At 50.1% G+C, this 26,359-nt stretch overlaps 1 protein-coding gene across 2 annotated transcripts in view; it reads right to left on the reverse strand.

The window, feature by feature from the left end:
- Positions 1 to 2,222: 2,222 nt before the first annotated feature.
- Positions 2,223 to 26,359, reverse strand: part of PUDP (pseudouridine 5'-phosphatase) — an 82,602-nt gene continuing 58,465 nt past the window's right edge. Inside the window, exons 3-4 of one of the 2 annotated variants that reach the window (XM_072743589.1) lie at positions 24,652 to 24,881; positions 2,223 to 3,800 (exon numbers count right to left, since the gene is read on the reverse strand). In XM_072743589.1, the coding sequence (XP_072599690.1) occupies positions 3,624 to 3,800; positions 24,652 to 24,881 (407 nt within the window). In that variant the 3' untranslated portion in view covers positions 2,223 to 3,623. Of the gene's footprint in view, positions 3,801 to 20,811; positions 23,532 to 24,651; positions 24,882 to 26,359 lie in introns of those variants that run through there. The other variant, XM_072743590.1, reaches the window with a different exon arrangement.

Here is a 26,359-nt window from a genome sequence, read left to right on the forward strand (position 1 = left end):
TCATTACTTGGTTTCTTTGTTTCTGACTTTTATATAGAATGCCTTTTTTACCACCAAGTATAGAATCGATGTGACTTACAGAAAAATAACTACTGTTTAGTTAAATGTCTATCCATAATTTTTTTTTTTTTTAAACAAGCTCTGGCCAGTTTTATTAAAGAAAAATTTTGCATGATTTACTTTTCACCAGTCTGTTCTGGCATGCTTCTAATGATATCAGAATCACCTGGATCAATGATAGCCAGTGTGCATACTCTGTAGTATTTCCCACATGCTGTGCCCAATTCAATATTATTGCCACTGTAGTGATGGACACCAGTTTTGGCCAACATGGCGTAGTATTCTATTTCAGATTTCCTCAAAGCCGGGCAGTTGTTGGCCAGGATGACCAGTTTCGCTTTGCCGTGTCTGATCATTTTCAGGGTCTGCTCGTACCCCAGCACGTACTTTCCACTCTTCATAACCAGTTGGAGCCTAGTATCAAATGCATATCCATTATTTCCTTGAGTGGATTTTGAAAATATGCCATTTTAAGTGACTTTGCATTATATGTGAATTCCCCATCCCTTTGTCAAGGATTTTCATAAGTTGATGTATTTGATGGCATGTTTCCGAGACCTCATGCTTGTTAAGAAACTAGAAAACAAAAAAATAAAAAAATAATAAAATAATTAAAAAAAAAGAAAAAGAAACTAGAAAACATTAGGATACTTGAATAGTTCTTTATGATTTTTATGTCCTAGAGAAATTTATTATTAACATTACAGTAAAAACTGCAAATCATTTAATGTAAATACTCATTTCATATGCGATGTTGGAGCAACGCACATAGAATTTGGCAATCATGGGTTTTAGTCTACAGAAAGCAATGCTTTCATGCAATGCCTTAATACTAATGGGATAGTCTGACAGTGTCCAAAAACACTTTGTGTCAGGCACCTGTCATTCCGTGGAGAACCAGGAAGAGAGAGCTAACTATTTGGTCCTTCAAAATCCACTTGGGTCAAAAGATGCATAGAAAATCGAACTCTGCCTAATTTGAAATCCTTTGCTGTGCTGGGGACAGACTTAGGTCAGAAAGCCTCCACGAGGCCAAGGTTTGAACTTTGTCCTGTGGAACAGGAGAGCGTACACAATGTGAGGCAGAGGAGTTAGTATGCATTTTTTTTTTTTTATTATAAAACTTGGTTATCACGTGCAAATGTGTTTTTAAGAATAGGTAACACCATTCGAAGCACGGCAAATCTAGCATCCAACTATTATATTCAAAGAAACAGGAACCTCAATGGCTAAGCACTGAGCAGTGCTGCAGAGCAGAAATGATCCATGTGTCTTGATAAGGCAAGTCTCTCCCGGGTAAAGCAAGTGTCTTCCAGACGCCCTTTTCTCTTCTACGGCTCGCTGAACTCCAACTGAGGGAGTATTGGGTGGAAGGAAGAACCCTAATACATAGTCATTAGTACGTTCCTAAAAGTGCTGTGCATGTCTCATTGAAGAGGAATTAAGAAGAGACTGATTTTATCGCCTCTCAGGGGCTGTCATCAGTACCAAATGCTTCCAAAGGAGGTGCAGGGGATGGGTAAATGCTAGCCGCCCACTAGGGCAACATCACGTAACAGCCACTAATCCCTGCATGTCTTTAAACGCATTAAGAAACCACAATGTCTCTTTAAAGTTTCTCGGCAGGAGTCATCCGGGTCTAAATTGGCACTACTATTATTCCTCTGTGAAATCAATGGGTTGTTAGTGGGATGTCATCATTAAGAGGCACTGGGTCAATCAGGCTGAGGTAGGAGAACAAGAAAGAACATGTGCGGCTTGGCCAACCATAAGTATTTTCCTTTGTACAACAAAATAAGAGTTTCACCTTGGTTGTAACAACAACGTACTTGAGCTCAAATTTACCGTAGAGCAAAGTGTACACTGATCTACAGCTACATGTTTGGGAGACGCATGCGTGCGCTTTGTGTTTCTCGTACAAAATGGCTGGAAGATGATAAAACATACATGTTTTATTAAAAGGAGATATCAAATCCAACAAGGGATCATCTCAGGGAGATCTTTCGTTTGCTGCACACAAGGGCACTAATGCATAAATGCCATTTTACAATGTGAGTGCCGCTTGGCTTCCAAAGAAAAAAAAAGTCGAGTCACATTTTTGTTTTACATTTGTTCAAGCATAACGTTTTTAAAAAAGTAAAATCAAACTCTCATACATAATGTGAACTGATGTCAAGGATTTTATTCAACTCAATTAACTGGTGAGGGATCCAGTAAGATGTTACAACCAGTTTGACAGAGAGTTCACAGAATAGACCCATACACACTGGCGAGGACTAATGCGGAAATGAATTTGCTGAACGGATATAAAACTGGTCAACAGCCGGAGGCAAGCATCAACAGATGACCAAGGATGGGCACATTCGCATTCATTACCATGACTTTCCCACCACATGGAAATTAGCTCCGTGACAAGCAATGACACACCAGCAGGCACGGTGCGCCAGGATTGTTTTTCCCATATTCCAATGCCTTTCTCAATGTTCCCACCGCAAAAGGGTGAGTAAATCTAGTAAAAAGTAAAAGAAGTTAAAAAAAAAAAGAAAAAGGTCCATCATCAAAGTGTTAACATCGGGTAAATGATCCCAGAAATGTGCTAATAAGGCTCTTGGTCACACTAGGTATGTATTCCGAATTCAGATTATATTTGCACAAAGGCTGTGTTAGAAAACTACCGGTTTTTAGAAAAGAGGATGGTTTTTTTGAGGTAGAAAGCACATCCTCAAGTGTAGACATATGCCTGATGATGTGAGGTACAGGCCACAGTTAGGTTCACACTGAGAACAAACTACGGACGGTACGGTTCAGAGTGGGCCTCTGGGCGGAGGTGTGCCGAGAGGCTGTGTGGGCCAGAAAGACGGTCAATTTTGCTAACAGGGAGGACGGTTTCTCAGGACTCATCCATGACCTGGCTTTTCCACTCAGACTACAAACAAAACACAGCTGCGATCTCAGTTGTACCAGCCGCTATGGCACATTAAGACAACAGTTAAGACAGCAGAGTCATACAGGAAAAAGATAAATATAACATATATGTACATACACACATATACACATATATGTAAGCATATACGTATACGTACGCATATTTTACATTTTCAAGCCACAGTTTAGAGAAAGTAAAAAGGAAATGAATGCAAATATAATTTCATTCCGCCTTTGAAAAGGAAGTATTTTACATGCATATGCGTATGTATAAACATGTAAAGATGCACACACGCATACACACATACATGCCCAAGCACTCACACACAAGCATGTGGATGTGTGTGTATTTGCCACTTATGACGCCTACATGGATTATTCAGGTGCAATGACACCGTGTGATCATTCACGTAGGATGTATGATTGTGCAAATGAGGGCTTGGTGGCTGCCTCTGTTTTGCCTTCTCTCAGCTGGGACGCTGTGGTATGTCAGCACTAGTCACGGTAGGCCAAGCCCGCATGGGACAGAAGGCCGGCCTCGCAGGCTGAAGGACCCCTCACACGGTGATTTCCCGGGTGCCATGGGTTACCCGAGTGGGTGCCGCGACCACGACGCCCAGGGAGGCACAGCGGGCTGCTCACACATAGGGTGGCAAACCGAACAGCTCGGGCTGGAAGTCCTGCAGGGAATCCAGCACCACGGTGGCCTTGGACGTAAGGTGTCGCTGCAAGTTCCCATCTGGAACCATGACCACCTGCATGCCGGCTGCAAGGGCCGCCTCCACGCCGTTGGGAGCGTCTTCAAAGACGAGGCACTGTAGGATGAGGAAGAAAGACAAGGTTGAGACGGCCTTTCCCGTAACCAAGCATCTAGACCGGGTTCTCATGATTTCTAGTATTGACACGCCCATCGGTTTTGTCACTGTGCACGGGACACAGAGATGAAGGGGAGGCTTTCCAGGTTGTGAACCGCAGGGAGGCCGGCACTCCAGTCCTTACATATGGTCCCGCGGGCTTTCCGCACCCGCGACTTTACAGGGGACAGGGTTCCATCACTGCTGCCGAGGCGCTAGCGACATGTGGTGCTGGGTGGCAAGTAGGGACGTTGGGTTTAAAAGTTTGTTTTACTGGAATCCTACAGATCTGTGCAGTCAATCACTGAACATTCAGAGCACAAGAGTAAACTAGGGTGGGGGGGAGAAACATGCATTTTTTTTAATTTTTTTGAAAATATTTTATTTCTTTATTTGACAGAGAGCACACCAGAGAGCACAAGCAAGGGGAAGGGCAGAGGGAGGGGGGAAAGCAAGATCCCCACTCAGGGGGGATGCAGGGCTCGATCACAGGACCCTGGGATCATGACCTGAGCAGAAGGCAGACGTTAAACCCACTGAGCTACCTGGGCGCCCGAAAACATGCGTTTTAAGTGTGACATCAGTGCAGAGCTGATCACGCTTTGGGTACTGCACTTTGGAAAGTGAGCGGTTAAAGCATGTGAGTGAAACCCCGAGCCTGTGTGTGAGGACCAAGGCCTGCCGTGAAAATCTCTGCAAGCAAGCCCAGGGGCCCCGAGCGCTAGCCCCTTCAGCTGACTGTGTCACCCCACCTTATCTTCGGGACGACCGCTGGCCCTTTGCACCCACATGTAAAACAGGGTCTCTGTGCACTGTGTTTACGAGGGGCTCCACCCCGTGCCATCCCGCGAACGCCATAAAACGAGATCCTAAGCCCACGCGAGGGGAGATCATTCTCCATCCTCCATCAGTGTCCATGTAGGGAAGACACGTGCCTACAAAGTGCCCTGGGGTCCTGGCAACAGCGTCCTTACTTCTCAGTGAAGATTCGGCTCCGTGGGGGCCAGCCGTGTATAAAGGGGCCCTGGTCACGGCTGTGCGATCTCTCCCACTGTTCCCGCCGTTGTCCTTAGGTGACCACCAACTGCCAGGACGTGCCAAGGTCACAGCTTTCCACCCTCCCAGCCCCTTGTCCCCCTCCTTTTATCTCGAGAACTTTGCCCTGCGGGCAGTGGCAGCTCACTGTGCTGGTGACCAGCGAGCCTCACAGACGCCGGTGTGGGTGCAATGGGACACTAGAAGTTCTGTGTCCTCCCCTGCCTTTAGGTCAGTGGAAAACGCATACACAGGCACACACACTCACAGGCACCACAGACTCCTACATTCACACGCACAGAAACTCGCACTCAGACACGTGCACTGACACGTTCATGTACACACGCATAAACTGGCACTTGGACACATGTACGCTCATACACACGCACAGGCTCCTTCACTCACACACATAGAAACTTGCACTCAGACACGTGCATACACATGAACTGGCACTCTGACACACGTGTGCACATTCATACACACACGCAGTCTCCTTCATTCACACAGGCAGAAATTTGCACTCAGACACATGTGCGCATACACACATTCATGTACACACATGAACTGGCACTCCGACACACGTGTGCACACTCACACACACACATGAACAGACTCCTACAGTTCCACACTAGCTCTCAGACATGTGTGCAGACACACGTTCATGTACACACGTGTGCATGTTCATACACATGCAGACTCCTACAGTCAGAAGCTTGTACTCAGACACATGTGCAGACACACCTTCATGTACAGACACACGTGTGCACACTCATACACACACAGACTCCTACAGTCACACACAGAGAAACTTGCCCTCAGACACACATATTCATGTACACAAACACGAACTGGCACTCAGACACGTGTGCACACTCATACACACAGGCTCTTTCACTCAGACACAAACACACACATGGGCACACACACGTGTGCACATTGAAAACACACATGCACAGTCACACATACAGAAACTTGCCCTCAGACACATGTATTCATGTACCCAAAAATGAACCGGCACTCGGACGCATGTACATGCTCATACACACATGGAGAGACTCCTTCACTCACACACCCAGAAACTCACACTCAAGACACATGTGCACAGACATGTATTCATGTACACAAACATGAACTGGCACTCAGACATGTGCACAAACACACATACACACAGTCTCCTTCACTCAAACACAGAAACTTACAGACACGTGCACACATTCATGTGCACACACATGAACTGGCACTTGGACACATCTGTGCACATTCATAGACACACATGCACAGATTTGTACACTCACAGACACAGAAACTTGCCCTCAGACACATATGCACAGACACATGTTCATGTACAAACACACCCATGAACTGGCACTCAGACCCATGCGCACATTTATACACACATGCTCCTACACAAACTCACACTCAGACATGTGCACAGACACACATTCATGTGCACACACATGAACTGGCACTCCAACACACGTGCACACTCATAGACACACATGGACAGACTCCTACAGTTACACACACAGAAATGAGCCCTCAGACATAAGCACACAGACACATTCATGTACACACACTCGTGTGCACATTCATACCCACACATGCAGACTCCTACACTCACAGCTCACACTCACACATGCAGACACATCTTCATGTACAGACATGTGTGCACACTCACACAGATACATGCACAGACTCCTACACTCACACACACAGAAATGTGCCCTCCCACACATGTGCACAGACAGACGCATTCATGTACACACACATCAACCTGCACTCGGATACACGTGTGCACATTCATACACACAGAAACTCAGACACATGTGCAAATTCACACTCACATGCACACAGACACCTGCACATACTGAGGCACACTCAGACACACAGAGAAACATGCACAGAGATTCACATATGCACACTCATGAGCAGACTCCGTGAGGCCCCAGGCATCATAACACTGCAGTGTCAGCACCCGCACAGAGAGAGCTGGCCGGCCCTGGACACGGGCCTTCGAGCACGAAGCACCAGACAGATCTGGAGAGAGAGAACACTGAGTCCCTCTAAGAACCTGCAAAGGCCCCTGGCTTCTTTTCCAACCCCCTGCTTCCGCCGGGAGTCAATGGCTTCCGTTGGAATGGGGCTGGGTCTGCTGAGAACGGGCAGTTTTGTCCTTTAGCTCTGCCTCTGAGACTTCCCGTTAGTGACATTTCCGTCCCTGCCTCTTCACAGTTACGACCTAATGGCATTCTAAATGTCCCCGATCGCTTTATCTGGACCATGGATGGGCACTTAAAGGTCCTGTGGCATTGTGTGTCTGAATGATGCCCTGGGTTCTCCGAGGATTTGGAAGCTCCGTGCAGTCCACCTGTGAAATGTCAGTCGGAACAGAGGAGGAGACTGTGTTGATCCCTCAGGGTAACTGTACTCGGCAACGTCGTGAGAGCAGGTTTTAGTCTGCATCGTGAGGCTCCTTCCAAGGGACGTGGCAGGAGAGACCTGGTGCCTCAGAAACCGTGTCACTTGCCAACGAGAGGGCCGTGAACAGCGCAGAGAGCATCCGCACCTGAGAGCTGCGTTCCAGGAAATGCCGGCACGGAGTGAGGCGGAAAAGCCGCACAGGCGTGATGGTGACGGCGCTGAGTACCTGGCGAGCCTCCTTCTCAGACTCGGACGGCTTCGTAAGGTGCGCACAGCGTCCTGGTTTCTGTGTTTTCCATTCATACCTTGTCCCCGCTCAGTTCAGAAGCAATCGCCCCAACAGGGCACGGAGGGCTGACCTGTCGCGTGTGTGATGCCCACGAGGACGTGCGAAGCCCTGGAAGGCATACAGAGCAGCGAGCCGTCGGTGGGGCGACGCGGTCTCAGCAGCGGCCGGGAGCCGAGAACCGGCCAGGCCATGAAGGGCCGTGGGAAACGTGTCGTTGAGCACAAGTATGCGAGACCGGTGGGTCACACGACACAGCAGACAGCCGGAGACACGGGCTGCTGTGTGCTGTTCTTCAGCTGAGCCACAGACGACGCCTCCAGCCGTGAAGGTGGCAGGCCGCTGTGGTCCACGACAGAGACGCGGCTGCGGGTCACTGTGGCCACAGGCCAGGGGCGGCACCCTGGCTGTGCGCCGAAATGCCTCTGTTCCCCCTCCCTTCTCGTGGCCGCCTCACGGGGAGGCCTTCCAAACACCTTCTCAGGAGGCTGCACCCCACATCACCCATCGCCTCCCCAGATTCCACTCGAGAAACGTGCAGGTGCTGAACCAGGCCGTCAGGGGCTTGGAGGCTCAGCGGCCGGCCGCCTGGAGGCCGAGTGGGGCAAGGCGGGGGCAGGAACCCGCGGCAAGTGGGCATGAAGTGTGCGTAGGCTGTTTCCCCTGCAGAGTAGTCAGAGTAGCCAGACGCAGGACAGCGAACACGTGCGCTGCCGGAACCACCCTGGGGCTGGGTCCACGCATCCAGGACACGGCTCCTCATGATGCCACCCACGTGGAAGCCTACACGCTCCCCGGCCTCCTCTGAGACGCACAACTGCAGAGCACAACAACGCCTGATAAATAGGTGTCAAAAGTTTCTTATGCCTGCCTGCCTGCACGTTGGCTCCGAAGGTCTAACGTGTTTCTGAGGACCACACATGGGAGAGAGTGCCCATTGCCCCAACACCCACATGTTTTACCAACAGTCAGAGCGTAGCTTACCTACCTGCCGAAACCCAAACATGAATCTCTGAGAGTTACCCACAACCATGCTACCTATAATCACTGCGCTCACGGGTCGTAAATCCATCGACAGCTCTAAGCTAGAATAACACCGCTCAGATCGTCCACGCACGCAGGCAGGGGGAGTGCGGTTCACCAAAATACACGCATGTCTCTGTGTGGCTCCTACCTGTCACGCCTGGCTCACAGAAGGGGAGCTTCAGCCCGCTAGGCTTGGCGTCCATCCTCATTTACGTCCTGTGCTCCTGTAGCTCGGACCTCACCCTCCGCACCCAGCACTGACTCATTACCCTGGGCCTCAAACTCATTCACACCCACTTGCAAAATGTGAATTACATGCTTGACTTTGCCCTTTGCAGGAAGGAGGGTTAGGGCAGCAGACAGCTTTGTCCCTCCTTGACCCCGCATCCTGGCCCTGTGCCATGAGGTCCCCATGTGGACTTGTGTGGACAAGCGTGTTTAGCGCACTAGAATCAATGCAGTGGTTTTCTGGAGGAGAGCACAGGCAGAGGGGACTCGAGGACATGCTTCTGCACCTTTGAGGAAGCTTCTGGGCAGGAAGAGTATGCTTCTCCCAGCTGTGCACACAGGGCCAGGATGGCACTTGGCTGTCAGGACGCAGGGCCAGAGTCCACGCACATGCTCAGGGTGCCAGAGCCAACAGTGAGCACCTGGGGAGAACCTGCTACCTTAGAGGAGATGCTGGAGGTGTCCTGGCCCAGGACTTAGAGCAACAAAGAGGCCACAGCGTGTGCGAGCTGGAGGACAACGGGTGACCAAGGCCCGTCTTTGTCACAGGGAAGGGCTCTGAGCCACAGGAAGTTTGGAAATGAGCTAAAGATCACACAGGCACGCAGGTGACAGACTTTAGGACCAGAGCCCAGGTCTCCGCAAGGTAATGTTCTTTCCACTTTACAAGCCAGAGGCTAAAATAAATCTAAAATTCCATCTCCAGAAGAGGAGACGAGCTTAATTACACGGTAGCCCGAAGGGTTTAATTTGGAAAGAATGACATTTGCAGGTATCGGGGAGGTGAAGCATTTCAGGGGCTCCTGCCCGGAGGTGCTGGGCGGCCCATGAAGATGTGCAGGCAGGGCCGCGGCCCATTGGGTGGCATCGGTGGGAATCTTCTCGCAGCCTGCTCCTCGGATCCACGCGGGGCCGCAGGAGGTCCCTGCCGCCCCACCTTCCAACCATAACGACCATATACCTCTGACGTTCCGTTCTGCTGGACGTCACAGAATCTTCGTGTGGCAGCAGCAGGGGATGCACAGAAATGCGTGGGGTTCAGGGAACGGTTGGGCCACACAACAGTCTGACAGACTACGTGGGACAAGAAGGCAAAGATCAATCCCAAGTTGGTGACGTGGTGGGCGGGTGTGGGGCCGCTGTTTTGGTGGAAGGCAGCTGGCTCTAGTGACAGGCCAAGGGTGAGGCCACCACAGGAGCCTCAAGCAGACATGAGGAGCCTGCAGGGCTGAGTGGCCACGTGTCCAGCCACAACTGCAGAGAGACGGGGGTGAGCAGGGAGTGCGCGGGCAGCCCAGGTGCGCTCAGATCTGGGAGGGACAGAGCAGACAGGGGGCAGCAGGGCCAGCGGAGGGGCTGGAGGGACGGAGGGACGGCCACCTGGCAGTGCACTATCCACTCCCCTGTGCTCTGACTCTGGTGATGCTTTCCGGGAGGGACAGAACAGACGTGGCGGGGGAGGCAGCAGGGCCAGCGGAGGGGCTGGGGGGACGGAAGGACGGAGGGACGGAGGGACGGAGGTATGGAGAGACAGCCACCCGGCAGTGTCCTATCCACCACCCTGTGCTCTGACTCCGGCGATGCTTTCCGGGAGGGACAGAACAGACGGTGTGTGTGTGGGGGGGGGGGGGGTGTAGCAGGGCCAGTGGAGGGGCTGGAGGGATGGAAGGATGGAGGGACGGAGGTATGGACAGACGGCCACCTGGCGGTGTCCTATCCACCCCCCTGTGCTCTGACTCCGGCGATGCTTTCCAGGAGGGACAGAACACACGGGGGGGCGGGGGGGCGGTGTAGCAGGGCCAGTGGAGGGGCTGGAGGGATGGAAGGATGGAGGGACGGAGGTATGGAGAGACGGCCACCCGGCAGTGTCCTATCCACCCCCCTGTGCTCTGACTCTGGCTAATGCTTTAGGCTCAACCCGCACACATAGGGAGTCAGTGTGCCCCCTCTGCTCACGTGTCTGCACCCGCTCGGCTCAGCAGACCTAGGAAGGGCTGGGGGGGGGGGGGCTGTCCCCAGGGAAGGCCAGGCTTCACCCCGGCACCCATGCTCCCTGGGGACTGAAGCGTCCAGGCGGCCTTGAGACTCCACTTGCTGACTAACCCTGTCTTTTCAACGGTTACCAGCGTCCCTTTGAAGTTACGTGCGGTTCTGGAGCCAGCACACTGTTCCGGTGTGACTACGTCGTCTCTGGGGAGCGGGGCTTCTCCCTTTGTTGGTGAAGCAACGTCTGATATGAAGTCACTCCGGGTTCACTTGCAAAAGCCTCAGAAGACGATCCGGGATTGTCTGTGTGCGCACGCTAAGTGCTCCCATGGGTGCGCCCGCTGTGATTCACCGTCTATAAAGCCGGAGACGATCTGACTTGAATCCCTGAAAGCAGCGTTCGTTCCACTGAACCACCATTTTTAAGTCCAAGCTGTGACTGTATGAGGTTTTGTAGATTTTATTCTTTGTGTTAATTCTGTAACATCGAGTTCGCTTCTTACATCATGAGACATCAAAGCTTGAAGGCCTCAGACTTGATTCTGGATGGGTTTTCAGTCAGCAGGGCTCACGGCTGGCCTCGGTTCTCTTTGTCTCCATGTTCTTTGTCAGACAGTGGACGAGTGTAAACAACACCACGGTATTGTGTTGATGAAGACGGACACACTTTGTGATGTGTTTACTGAAATAATGAACCTTTAAGATAAAACTGAGAGCTGCCATGTATTTTATTAATTACCATTTTTCTTTATATTATTTGTCCATCCATGTACCCATCTTTTCACCCAACCATGTATTCATGCCTGTCTTTCCATCCATCCATCAGCTATCTACCTATCCATCTGTCCATCCTTCCATCATCTATCCCTCCCTCCACCTATCTATTCACCCATCCTCTCTCCATCCCTCCATCCCTCTCTCCATCCATTATCTATCCATATATCCATCCTTCCATCAGCTATTCAATCATCCATCCATCAGCTATGTATCTATCCACTCTCCTCCCTCCCTCCATCATCTGTCCATCCCTCCCTCATCCACCCATTCATGATCTACCTCTCCCTCCATCCCTTAGCCATCCCCCTCCTTCCATTCACTCATCCATCCATCAACCTATCTATCTCTCCTTCCCTCCCTCCATCCATCCATCATCTATCCCTCCTCCTTCAATCCATCCATCCATCTGCTATCTATCCATCCATCTATATCCAACCATCTATCTATTCCTCCTTCTCCTCATCCACATAGCCATCATCTATCCCTCCCTCCCTCAGCCATCTGCCCATCCCTCCCTCCTTCCATTCATTCTTTCATCCATCTTCTACCTATCTTTCCTTCCTTCCCTCATCTATCCATTATCTATCCCTCCTCCTTCAATCCATCCATCTGCTATCTACCCTTCCATCTATCCATCCATCTATCCCTCCTTCTCTCCATCCATGTAGCCATCATCTATCTATCCCTCCCTCCCATCCATCAGCCTCCTACCCATCCATCCCTCCATTCATCCATCTGATATCTATCATCTATCTACCTAGTTACTTACCTACCAACCTAGGCACCCATCTCCCTACCTGTAGGTGTAGATCCTAGCTGTGCTGTGGTCCCCTAAGAAAGAGTGTCTGACTTTGACACATCTGACAAGTACTTTGGTACTATGACAAGTACCTTGCACACTGCAGAGCTATTGTCTTCCTGAATTAATTTTGGTCTGGAAATCAAAGAATAAAACCTGCATTGACATAAACATATTCATAACCAAATCCTCCAGAGTACCAAGCTACATACATGAATGAACGGCACCACTCTATGGATTCCTTTCCCTTTTAAGAAAAGCCTTTCAAGGAATGTAGGATTTAACAACTTGGTGGCTGTGGGCATATGGGGGAGGCCTCCTGAGAAACTGTCTCATTTTATTCATGAAAACTATATGGTGAGGCTCTCAGGGTCCATTTTAAAGTGTATGTGTGCCAACTAACCATTGAGCAAAGGACTTTGACATAGCTCAGAAACCTTCGTGTAATGTTATCTTAATAATATAGATTTCACGTCCACCAAATTTGTCAGGAGCCATTAAAAAGCCCAACAAAGCTCTCAAAGGCACCGGGGATTTTAAAGATTCATAAGATAAGTCTTAGTAGTTTCTAGACGGTCAAGAGAATCCTTTTTTGCCTTGTCCTACTTTATGTATTCAAGTACATGTGCAAAATTGCACTGGCTTTCCTCAGGGTTTTGCATGATCCTGATACACAGGTGTGACCTGGGGCCCCTGTTGGTTTTCTGTGTTACCAGCTAAACTATGACGTTAGCCTCCTGAAGGTTATCCATCAACATAATTAATACGCATACGTATGTGATATACTGGCTGAACTGAGTTCCCCTCAAATTTACATTGAACAGTAACTGTGACTGTGTTTAGAGACTGGGTCTTTAGGGGAATTTTAAGGTGAAATGGGCCATGGAGGGTGTCCTCATAGGAGAGGAAGAGCGCAGTTGCTCTGCTCCCCACTCCCATCCTCAGAGGAAAAGCCATGTGAGGACAAAGAATCTAGGAAGTCTTGAGCAGAAACCAACCCTCCCAGCACCCTGATGTTGGACTTCCAGCCTCCTCTAGAACCAGGAGAGGATAAATGTCCTTGTGTAAGCCACCTGGTCTGTGGTGGCTATGGTCTTGCTATGGAGCCCAAGCAGACTATCACAACATATAGAGCATTATGTATTTAACTGTCAAGTAGCACTTTCTCAGTGGAAGAACTGCCTTTAGACAACTCAGAGATCATGGGGAATAAATGTTTCCCTCCATGGCCCAGCTCCACACGTCCCTAGAACAGCAAAAGCACACGTGCATCTGGCTGTGCTCCTGAGGAGCGACTGCAGAGGCTTAAGGAAAAGGAATGGTCAAGGGCAAAGACAGTGCTTTTGCTGATCTGTGGACGTGACTCTTCTGAGGTGTCTGTCGTGTCAGGAAAGGCTGGCAAGTACTATGGAAGTGATACACACACACAGGGAAAGCCAACCCAAGTCACTGGACCTAGAGGGGATTAACCTCTTGATCTCCAAGCCAGCCGACAGAAGCACTGTCATGTGTGAAGTGCCCATGACATAGCTGCCAACATAGGAGGTGTGTCTTTGGGCATCTGGGTCCTGGCACCTGCTACTGGTCACCCAATAACCTCATTGACCAGGAGAGCTCAGCAAACGCACTTGTGTTGTGGTGTTCACAAAGATGCCCCCGATTCTCCTTCGGTCAAACATCTAAGGCGCCCACTCACGCCTTAGATGAGAGCTGCTTTTCCTACCACGCCCTTGCAAACTCAGCATTTCCAGAAGGTAAGGTGTGCTGATTCTCAGGTGAGGCCTCTGATCATCTCACCTTGTCTATTGAGGCTCCTATGAATGTTTAATTCTAAACTGTCCACTAGCATGTCATTATGTGCAGGGTTTCCAGAATGTTCTCTGATGCATCGGTCCAGGGAAATCTTTTGCCAAAAGCGGATTCTGTATGTTAAATGATGGGACTGTACATTTGTGATGTACAATGAGGACGACAATGATCCTAGAAGTACTGCTTGTGCCTAAATCTCCTGTGTCCACTTTGCTTACGAAGCAAGTGTAGAAGCCTGGTTTTCAGAGGGAGGCACTGAACGTGCCCAAAAGCAGTGCTCTGAGGAATAGTATTTGGGGGGAAGTTTCCCACCAGATACACCTGACCGTGGCATAACTCACATGGATAAAAATAAAATTCACTGGTCTTATTTTCCTAGATATTCTGAATCTTGCCTTTCACAATCCCCTTGACTTAAGGGGCTCACAATAAATAAAAGCAGGTGACGTAAAGTTTTACTCTAAATGTCTACACTTCAGCACTGAGGTTCTGTTTTTATTTCATTAGAAATAGAAGTGAGTAAAAAGATAAGGAGCTCTGAGACTCCTGCCCTTCCCTCCTCTACCTGCTCAGGTGTGGGCTCTGCTGAGTGTCCAGGACAAAATGAACCAAAGGGACACATGGTCAGGTCACCAGGGAGGTGTCCTGCCCACCATCCCTTTCCTTTAGAGACGAGGAGTGCAAACATTGTCTCCATCTTGGTATACAGAGGGGCATCTCTCCTTCCCATCTACAAGCAGCGGTTCAGATAGAGACCCTGTCACGAGACTAGCTGGGACAAGGTGCACTAGAGCAGGACAATGATGCCCTGGAGCCTGGCAGGAGGGTCATGGGAGGGGTGCATTGGTGGGTAGAGCCAGGGGACGCTGTAGAGAGGGCGCCCGACCCCTGCAGACGGGCGGGGAACAGCTGGCAAAGGGTCCTGTGTCCATACAGGCTGAGAGGAGCTCTCAGGAGTATAAAGGACAAGCCCCAAGTTTCCAAGGCTCTTCTTGGGGTTTGCAAAAGGCATGTGGTGAGCATTTGTTACTAAGAGTCTAAGCGGTCCCAAATCCTGTCCAGAGTTATATCCATGATCACAGAACCACACTCCAGGTCTTCTGCGTCTGGGAGGCTGGCCAGCAGACACTGCATATTACCTCGGCTTTCCTGCTCTACCCAGGGAATACACAGCAGAATCCTTTGACCTCCCATGGGTTTATCTTGCAGAGTTCAACCTTTGTAGCTTCCACAGCAGTTTCTCCATGTAGTAACACAGCGGTAGGCAGGAGCTCCGACCCACACTCAGCCACATGACATCCCTACTGGATGAGTGGTCGCAGGGGCTAGACCCCGGCCTGTGAGTGTGGCACCAGCTTTCTCCTGCCAGGAGCACCTCAGGACCTGGAGGCGAGTAGCAGCAGGTCAGCAACAAGATCCTGCAGGAAGCAGGAATCGAAACCCCTAGATGACAATCTAGAACCAGCAGAGGAGGAGCCCAGGGAGAAAGCCCAGGGCTAGGTGGCTGGCAGCAGCTTTACTCCTGCAGCAAACGTAATTTCAACACCCCCCGATAGTCTTACCTGCATTTTAAAAGTGGGAAAAACTGAAACTTGAACGTAGGCATGGTAGTGGGAAGGATGTCTCCCAAAGGTGTCCATCCCTTCCTGAGCAGAACCTGGGGCTGGGGTCCCTCACATGGCGAAGGGGCTTTGGAGATGGAATTCAGGTTATGGACGTGAAGACAGGGCAGGTGCCCTGGACTGAATGGGTGGGTCTGATGGAATCAGGTGTTCCCTGGAAAGCTGTGAACTTTCTCGGGTTGGAGTGGGGGAGAGGTGCTGCAGAGGCAGAGATTTCCAGAGTAAGAAGGGTTCGATGCACCTACATCCTAGGCTCTGAGATATAGGACCAGACAAGGCCTGCAAGAGCTGAAGGCAGAGCCCAGGGACAGCCAGCAGGGAAGGCCTACTCGGCAAGGAACTGGATTTTTGTCTGCTACCTGGCCAGCTGGAGAATGGGTTCTTGCCAGCCTCCAGATAGGAGCCCAGCCTCGCCTGGCTGACTTCTGACTGCACACCTGAGTCCTGGAGCAAGGGCAACCACCAATGCCACACCATGAATCCTGACCTATGGAACCCAGGAATAAAACCCAGTGTTGTTTCAGGTGACGAATGTGTGGTGATTGGTTATGGCAGCAGTGAAAAGTGAATACAAGGGACTAGTCCAAGGCGAAGCCTCAGAATTCACACGTAGGGCTTTCGAAATATACCTAGTTATAGAATCTATAAATCATGGTGGAAAAAAAGTTAAAAAAAAAAAAAAAAGACACACCCTCTGGTTGTGCTCAGATGTCTTTAGCTAATAAAACAAACCATCCATTCCTCCCCAAAGGATCAAGGAAGGATGTATGCTGATTTGCGGATGGCTGAGTGAAGAATTCCCATCCCAATGGCCAATCTGCTTTATTTGTGCAAAATGCACATCCAAATTCCTTGCATATTCATCTGAGGGACCATGTTTCATGTCAGCAAATAATGAGAGCTTGCATTCTGATCCTGTTGATGGGGCTGTGGACTTTCAGAATTAGGAAGTGTTCAAGAGTAACGGGTCCAAGGCCCCCAGCACCCCTCAGAGATTGGGATCCTCTCACGCAGAGTTTGGACAAAGCCACTGCTAAGTCTGGGCTGAAGCAGGTGGCCTGATGTCCCTGAGGGCCTGGGACTGAGTTCCCAGGACACAGAGATTCGGGGCTACAGCTGCGACAGTCTCCATCTACTCGAGGTGACCCATGCACCCCAGCTTATACATGCAGAGTGATGGGGACATGTCCTAGTTTGGAAAAGCCATTTCAAAAAACCCAGAAAAATCACCCCTGGAGTTGTTAAAGGCCACCCCTGGAAATTGCTGGGGACTGTGGACTCAGGATTTATTTAACCCAGGTTGTGACGAATCCCGAGATTCTTAACCACGTTACTCATTATCACTCCCTACGCAGGGTTTGCAGGCATTTCCCCCCAAAAGGCTCCCTCTGTGACACAGAGAAGCAGGCTAAGATGGAATGCGGGAGGAACTAGCAAGGGATGGAGCCAGCAGGCTGAGGGGCTCCCGCTTTGCGAGGTGGTGGGGGCCTCGTGGGAGCCGAGCACAATGACGCAACCACATACCAGTGTTTACAAACCCCCAAAAGGCAAAGGCACTGACTTACGGAGAAACCCGGACGACCGTTAGCCGGCTCTCCCTGCTCGCCTATTGCAGCAATGCCGCTGCTGTCTACTAAGGAGGACTGGAGTGCACGGCTGTTTAGTTAATTTTTTAGAAACCCAAGATACAAGTCATCCTTTGCAATATCTGATATCGTGTCCAATTTTCCCTGGGCGCGTGGTGGCTTGATACAGATACGTCATATTCTACATGGTGTTATGATGGCCTAATGAGAACTATCATTCTCCGAAACAGCTGATACGTGAAGACTGCACAAGCTCATGCACAAACATACACCGAACTGAGAAAACTGCTTAGCAGTTGTGCTGGCACAACCACATTATAAGAATAAATTATGAAGGAGCCCCTCCGGTAATGTCACAAATCATGGTAACAAAAGTCGCGTTTGGCATACCATTTCAGCAGTTTACATTTTGTGTGATGTATGTGTCTGTGCGTATGAGTCTCAAGAATGAGAAAAAAAAAATTAATTGCTTAGTGATGGGTTTAGCGGGAGTCACGCACAAAACTGAACCAAAACAGCACAAATAGATGAGTGCGGAGCTCCTGGTGGGTTAACGGTCTCTGTAATTGCAGAGGAAAGCGGTGTCGCCATCACGTTGGTTTATTTGATTCAGGTGATCTGAAGGTGCCGGGCAAACGTCAAGAACCGTTACTAACTACGCCTGATTTTGAAATGAAGACGCACGCCCGTTCAGTTGATCTGGGCACAGGTGCGCGTGGGAGGCAGGTTGTATTTGCTGTCCAGGGAGATCACAGCTCTCCCAATGTGCCATTAGCCACAGGGAACACCAGGTAATTACGTGCGTGGTTCCTGCAAACACGGTATTGATAGGTAAGTACTCTCCACCTAAGAATTGCTGCTAGCCCATTTCTTAATGACAGGAATGGCTGCCTCATTCACCCCCAAGTGAAGACCATCCTATACTGTCTTTTTTATTTTTTAATTTATTTATGCATGAGAGGCACAAGCAGAGGGAGAAGCAGGCTCGCTGCGGGAAGCCCCACATGGGACTCGATCCCAGGACTCCAGGATCACACCCCGAACCGAAGGCAGACACTCAACCACTGAGCCACCCAGGCGTCCCTCCTATACTGTGTTTACTCAAGGGCACTGCCAGCAGGGGGACATGCTGCAGAAGGTCTGGGAAGATGGGGGGGTGGGCATGTGTCAGGTCCTAAGCATGGAGGATGTCACTAGGCGGGACACCTGGACTTTATGTGCAGGGCAGTGGAGCCACGTGGGTGGGAAGGGAAAACCTGGCAGGAAAGCGTCCCAGGGGAGGCCTTGACGGGCTGGAGAGTAGATGGACAAGAAGGCGGAGAGATAAAGCAAGAGTGTGGCCAGAAAGGATCACAGTGACCAATGTGGAAGTCCCGTTGGCCCCTGGGGTGGCGGTCCAGGATGAAGGGAAGACTTGAGAACCAGAGGCAAGCTCATTCCAAAGTGAGGAGGTCGTGGGAGCTGAGCAGAGAGGGAGGGCATAGGGTCTGGCCAGTGAGATGCTGAGCAGCGGACGTAACGAGGAAGTGACACAGGGATGGCTGGAAAAGGAAAAAAGGGCCCTTGGGGGTCAAGGAGGTCCAGAACATGCTACAGTGGCTCAAGGATTATGTTGAACTGGGGACAGTTTAGAGTTTCTGTGAGCTCTCCTTATCTTCCTAAAAGCACAGGCTCCCTAAAGAATTCAACTGTCACAAACGCCCTCCCTGGGAGTTTTACAACCAGGGGAAGTTGACTCTTACTGCTGAAGAGAAGTCGGCACAGGTCAGCACCTGGATAAGAAATCGCCTAAACATTATGACACTGTCATAAAGCTATCACATCTGCCACCCGTCCTAAGAGCGCATTTATTTTTCCTAAGAGTCATTTGTTCTCCTCAAAGTGTCCCTCTTTCTCCAAGCCCTCCTCAAATGGTATATATGGCCCAGACTCCAACTGCCTCCGTGAACCACATTTTTCCTGTGAACTGCCAAACCATAAGTGAGTAAAAACGTGTGTTAACTGTCACCAATGCCTTTTGTCAGTTTAATTTACACACACCTAATACAGAACCTAAGAGAGTACAGGAAAATGATTTCCTCCCCGACAGCGGAACCTGGAAAAGCAAGCAACCTCGTCCCTGGAAACTCACTAGTGACACCAAGCAAACGTAGGTTCAGTGAAAGAAAAGAAATAAAAGGGTAGTAGGTAATATTTGACATAGGTAATATTTAACATGCCTGAGATTTTTTTTTTCTTTCTTTCATGAAATAAGGGGAGGGCTGGGTAAATCCTGGGGCAGGAGACATGACATGATACAGAAGCCATTGTATTCTGCTTAGTGGTTGTGAGTGACAGGAGGAGAAAGTGGTGGTGAGGCCTGGCCAGGGATGGTGGAGGCTGCTGGGTCCCCGACGCCCCTGGAGATGGCAATGGCAGACTACGATGGCACGGTGACTGTCCTCACCCCCAGAAGGTGCTCCAGTACGGTCATGCCTCTGCTGGGGGTATTGGCAGTGGGAGGCTAAAGAACTAAGGAACGTCCAATCACGTAAAACACTCAGGGCCCAGCACAGCTCACCTGGCCAAACACTCAGGGCCCAGCACAGCTCACCTGGCCAAACACTCAGGGCCCAGCACAGCTCACCTGGTCATCAGTTTAATTTTAAATTTGACACAAGCTATGCTTGCTTCCCATTATTCTCGGTGGTTCTTCACGGACCCAAAAATGACAGCGGCACATTGACAGGCCACACCTGTCTGTAGACTCTGGGGACAGAGACAATGTATGGTAAAAAGAGGCACTGAGAGTGATTCTTAACACGTTTCTTTGCCAGGAGGTCATGTAAAACATATTAACGGCCCACAGCAAAAAGCCAGCTCAGGTGATTACTTCTGTAATTGAGGGAATGGTCTTAGTTTTCCAGGAAGAAGACATTATTCAATTACAATTCACCAACTAAAATGCACTTAATTTTTTTTTCTCTTTATGTATATAAACACTTAACGTGCAGAACATCCTTGAAAACAAAATAAAATAAAAGAGGAATTGGGGCACCCGGGTGGCTCAGTGGTTGCATGTCTGCCTTTGGCTCAGGGCGTGACCCTGGGGTCCTGGGATCCAGTCCTGCATCGGGCTTCCTGCATGGAGCCTGCTTCTCCCTCTGCCTGGGTCTCTACCTCATTCCTTATCTTTAGCACAGGCTCTCTCTCTCTCTCTCTCTCTCTCTCTCTCTCTGTCTCTCATGAACAAATAAATAAGATCATTAAGAAATAAATAAATAAAAGAGGAATTAAAAAAAAAAACCTAAAACTCAGTTCTTAACATTAACAAGAAAACTAAGATAGGCCAAGTAGTAACTACTATGCTTCTTGGAATCGATTTCAGGATTAGTTGTAATAAACGTCAACCAACAAATCACACATACACGGCGCCACCCTTTTTATTCTTCACCAGAGACGTGCATCTTTGTGGACTGGGAACTCGAGTGGAGAACCACACAGCCCGAGGGCCTGGGGGTGACTCCCAGCTTGTCTCACAACCCGCCTCGGGGCCTGGAGCCCTGGCGCTCACGCCTGCAAGCCTGCAGAAGCGCGTGTGCCGTGGGAGCCGGAGCCCAGGGGACCGCCGCCCACGGGGTCTCCCCACGGGGTGTCCGACAGCCGGGGGAGGACACGCCAACTGCCTCCTTGGCACGCGGCAGGCACTCAATGAGTCCTCGTTAGTGCTGAGGAGGCTTACGGGGACTTGTGGAGATGGCACCGTTTCTGCTTATTTTTAGCACAAAAGAATGACACATGCATAGCTTAGACATAATGGTTTCAGTGAGAACTTGTTTCACGCCAGCTCCGTTAGGCATTATCTCCTGGCAAAATGGTAACTAACGCTTCACCATCACTTCTCCTTCCCGTTACACTGCTTGTTTTTTACTCCTCTCTGTTACTACTACTGTCCCTAATTAACTGGATGACACCCACCGCATAATAAATCCCCAACGGCAACTGTGAATCTCTCCAGCGACTTAATAATCGTATGAAATGCCCTTGAACTTGGCAGGCGCGCCACTCTTATGCGCCTGCACTGCATCAACGAGAAAGCAGCAGGACATGTTCTAAGAAGCTTCTCATATTTCAGCAGCCGTCTTTGCAAGTGCTTCGTGTATTAGGTAGAAGAAAGAATCCAAGTACAAAATTAAGGGGGTGTCCACCACAAGGAGCCTGTTAAAAATCTTCCGCTGGTATCACCACATGCGGATCGCCCGAAGAGAAACCCAAAAAGCCTGGACTGTGTTTGCCTAAGAAATATGACAAGAAAGGTTTCATTTCTGCAAGACAAATACACGCATAAACAAACACGGATTAGCAGCAAGGGTAACGTCTAGAACACTTTATGAGCTAAATTACCGTTCAGATCTGCAATTGCTCATTTTTCTTTGACAAGTCTAAAACAAACATTGTCAGTGAGAAGACACACAGGGATGTGCAGACAGTATGGGAGCGCCGGAGCTCTGCGTTCACTTTGCAGCTGTGCCTTCTTCGCTTTGCACGGTTTCCTCGCAAATGGCCTCATGCAAAGTGAGTACGTGAGAGCGAGCACGTGCTTTCCCCATCGACTATTTCCCTACGCGCTTTGAAACACAGAAATACCACGTTCCAGTGATATGGTGCCTTGCAAAAGGAGGACGGCTATCACGGGAGGCATCGTACTCTCTTTTTTCCCTTTAACTGCCTCCGCCTTACAAGCAGCTCACGTGAGGGCCACTATCCCACTATCGCACGTAGCGTTTATCAGGTCCTACAGATCGTAACGAAGGGAGGTGCCTGCAGACTCTGGAGCACTCTGCGACCCAGTCTGTCCAGTGTGGCCGCTTCTAGTCCCTTGTGAACAAACAGCAACTTGCACCAAACAGTAAAATGGCTCTCCTGGCAGGAGGGCTTCATAATGTGAAGGTGCAGAGCAGCTCAGGAAGCGAGGTTCTTAGGAAACAGAATGAATTTCTATGGAACTTGCAGTAGGGTGCCAAGCATGCGGGCGTATCAATGGCCTGACACAGGAAGCGGACACTCCTTCCATCCCAGATCTGTCCGGGCAGCCCTGGAAAGAAAGGGGCTTGTCTTTCACTCTATGGCCTGGGGGCCGGGTGACCGTGCGCTCGTCCCTCATCACCAACTGCGGTTGAGCCGTATTCAGTCATGAGATTTGAACCAGTCCATGTCTGTGTATCGATGACACTATGGTGGTACTTCTATCACTCAATGATCCTTCATGGCTGTGATGTCATAAAAAACATGTTTGGTCTCCGTCACTGGCTCCTGGCACAGAAGTTCCAAAATCCTTGGAATTTCTTGAGCAATCGGAGCATCTTTGTTATTTGTGATCAACCCCTTTCTTGAGTTTCCGCTAATCGAGTGACTGTCCCTGGTTCCTGAGATGGCTCTGGGCCGGGCTCCAGAAAGACCAAGGCACGGTTAGAGGGATGGACCTTCCAGCCCCAGCGTCTATGTAACGAAACCTGCAGTACGAGCCCCAGAGCAAGGGGTTCGCAGAGCTTCTGGCTTGAGGGACACACTGAGGTGCTGGGACAGGTGCACCCAGAGGGCATGGGAGCATAGTGTCCTCAGCCACCCGGCCCTTGTCCCAAGCATCCCCTCCACGGGGCTGCTCCCGAGATGTGTCCTTCCTGACACATCAGAAAACACACACGAGATGTCTCCCTGGGTGCCGTGCCTCATTTTAGTGAGCGACTGAAACTGAGAAAGGGGGCTGAGCATTCCATCCCACGCCCAATTTGTCATTGGCCAGGCGGAAGGGTGGGTGGCAGGGGCACCCCATATCCGGGTGGCATGCTGTGGACCGAGCCGCGAGGCTGGGGGTGTGTGTGGATTCAGGCGCCTGGTGTGAGACAGGAAGTGAAGTGTGGGAAGGCACAGAGAGGAGCACTTGACGCACACACAGTCACTGCCTCGCATGCTCCCCGGAGGGAGGTGGACCCCGAGCCAGGTAATGCAAAACACAACAAAAACAACAACATGCGCCAGTCACTGGGCTTCAGCTGGAGGAGGGTTTTGAGTCATTCTTGTGGTCTGAATGGTGGCTGTCATTTGTGTCAAAAAGGGCCACGTCCCGTCTCTGGCTCTCTGCAGAGTGAGGGGAGGAAACAGCCGGAAAAGAACTGTCACCAACTGTTCCTCCCTGAACTGACTGTAACCCCAAGTCCTGAAAACCAGAGACCAACAGGGAACACAGAGCCCACTGTCACCCTGAGCAACGCCCACCTTGCTGCCGGCACTCACACATCACCCACAGGAACACCCTGTCAACTAAGGCCCCATGGAGTTCTGCAATGTGCTCAGGCACACAGTCAGACCTCAGCCCGCCCCTCTCAGGACCATCTCCCTGCAGTTCTGGAATGTGCACGACACACAGTCAGACCTCAGCCCGCCCCTCTCAGGACCATCTCCCTGAGGTTCTGGAATCTGCACAACACACAGACCTCAGCACCCCACCACCACCACCGAAGACCATCTCCCTCTTGCTCTGGAATTTGCATAAGCACACAGCGGAGGCTAAGTATCCATCCTAACAGTATCAGTGCAGAGAGGAGAATCTGAAGCAAAGCTGGGTAAACACTATCCACCAGCTCTAAACGAGGTTCCACGTCACTGAAACTCTCTGCTTCATCTCCAGTGTGGACTCTGTGTAATGAAGTATTGCACAGAGGCTGGAGAAAGGACACTGGAGCACAAAGTCTACGAGTGCCCCCATCCTGCAGAAAAACAGACGCCTGGAAACGTCATGATAAAACCAGTGGTCACTATGAGCAAAATCCTGGCAGTAACGAAATAGCCCTCAACAAGCATTTGGGGAGAGCACAGTGGGTCTTGATGATTTACATGTGTGTTGTAATCCATATGCTCCTTGAAGTCTGCTCACTCCAAACAAGGATGATGTCCTGCCACCCTTCCTTGCAAACCATTCATTGGGCAGTGTTCTACCAAAGATAAGCTTCTATGATCACGTCCGTGTATCCCAGATCACTGACCTGGTGACGCAGGGAGACATGCTCCCCCACGAACTGATGTGACCTTACCATCCCCTGGCCACCCCACGGCCCTTCTCGCCAAGCATTTGGAGTTCTGCACAGTGACCCTCCGACAGTGAACACAAGGCCCTCTGGTAGTGGGCAAACCCCACCTCGGTGGTGTGCTGGGCAACAGGGCCGCTGGGGCCACTTCTCACCACTGAAGAAAGGCTTACCTTCTCCATGGGAGGAGGAGGAGAAAATCTCTTGGCACAGGCGAGAAATATGTCGGGATCCGGTTTCCCATTCTTCACTTCGGGGTCATCCCCCAGAACGATGTGGTCAAACAAGCTGAAGAATTCCTTGTGTCTGCTGGTCTTCATCTCGAACGACAGTAAGCTGGAGCTGGTGGCAACGGCCAAGGGCACGCCATGCTCTCTCAGGTGGTGGATCAATTTTTCTACTCCTGGGAAGGAGAAGGGAAAGCCTTGAGTGAGGTGGAGGAGGTGGAGGAGGTAGAGGAGGTGGAGAAGGTGGAGGGCCACAAGGCTCCCTGCGGACGCTGTGCTAGCTCTGTGACCTGGACTCTTTGCCACCTGTCCTCAGGAATGACGTGATCTGACACAGATTTCCTGAACGGGCTGCAGGGGGAGGGGTTCAGGGCTCTGCAACACACCTACTCAAAACAAAACTCAAAAAGCAATTCAGGGTTCGCTACAGCATTTCCCAAAGTAACAGGAGGCAATTTTACTGGAAAGAAACAGGGCTTTGTTTGCTGGTCCTCTTTTGCTGAGACGTGGAAACCAGGCAGACTGAGCCCAGGGAGGTGCCTCTGCACTTGGTGGACCATGTTTTGTTTCTTTCCTGGATCAATGAATATGCAATGATCATGCCATGAGTGTTTTCTGAGAAAACCGGCCATTCTAACGGAAAGCAATTCAGTCATTCGTCACACTGCCGGGGAGAGGAAATGCTGAAAGGGCTTCTACCACAGGCTGAGGACAAAGGCCAGAGCTGAAGGGAGAGCTTGCAGGGCTACCTGAGAAGGGAACAGAGAACGAAACAGACTTGCTGAATGCAGCTGAGCAACAGCAGCAACGCATCACCTGGACGGAACGTTCCCCACACTCTGGGTAACTGTAAGGATTAAGTCAGGGAACAGGCAGGCGAACATCATTATTCAGAGCCGACCGGGAGACGGCTGGTTATCAGAAATGTGTCGAAAACAACAGGACCCCCCACCTTGAAACCTGTGCCGAGCATGACAGTAACGTCTAAATCCACACACGTTATCGAAAATACTCCTGTGAATAATCATATAACCAAGACTGTTTTGGTAACTGCATGAGGCGATGTCCCTAGTTTCTTAATTGCTCCAGAAAAGACGGACACACCCCCTGTTTTCAAACACCTTCAGCTGTTCACGAAGACAACAGACACTGGAGTGCGTGAGCTTTAACAGAGAGTCCTGAGATGTTCAAAGGAAGGTGTGGATCTGAACTCTGCGTCAGGACAACGTTAAAACTTTTTTAAAAGGAAAGCACACTCTAGCACTCCGCAGGATGTGAAATTCGTAACGTCTGACACCCAATCAAGAGTTACCATGCCTACACGTAAGCAGACAAACACGACACATGGCCAGGAGAAAAAAAGCAATCAATACAAATGAACAGAGACATGGTTGAGCGGAAGGAATTAGCAGATCATGACTTTCTAGCAGCTTTCTAAACATCATACATATGCCCAAGTTAGAAACCACCAGAGTGGAAAAAATAAAGCAAAAACAAAAGTGATATCCAATTACACACTATCTATAGAAAACCCACTTTAAATGAAATATTCAGACAGGTTAAAAATAAACAGATTGGGAACCATATATCTGAAAGTATTAATGAAAAGTAGGGTTCGCTATATTAATAGCAGACAAGTGTGCTTTAAAAGAAT

Source organism: Vulpes vulpes, chromosome X (genome assembly GCF_048418805.1).
Source record: "Vulpes vulpes isolate BD-2025 chromosome X, VulVul3, whole genome shotgun sequence".
NCBI classification, from domain to species: domain Eukaryota; kingdom Metazoa; phylum Chordata; class Mammalia; order Carnivora; family Canidae; genus Vulpes; species Vulpes vulpes.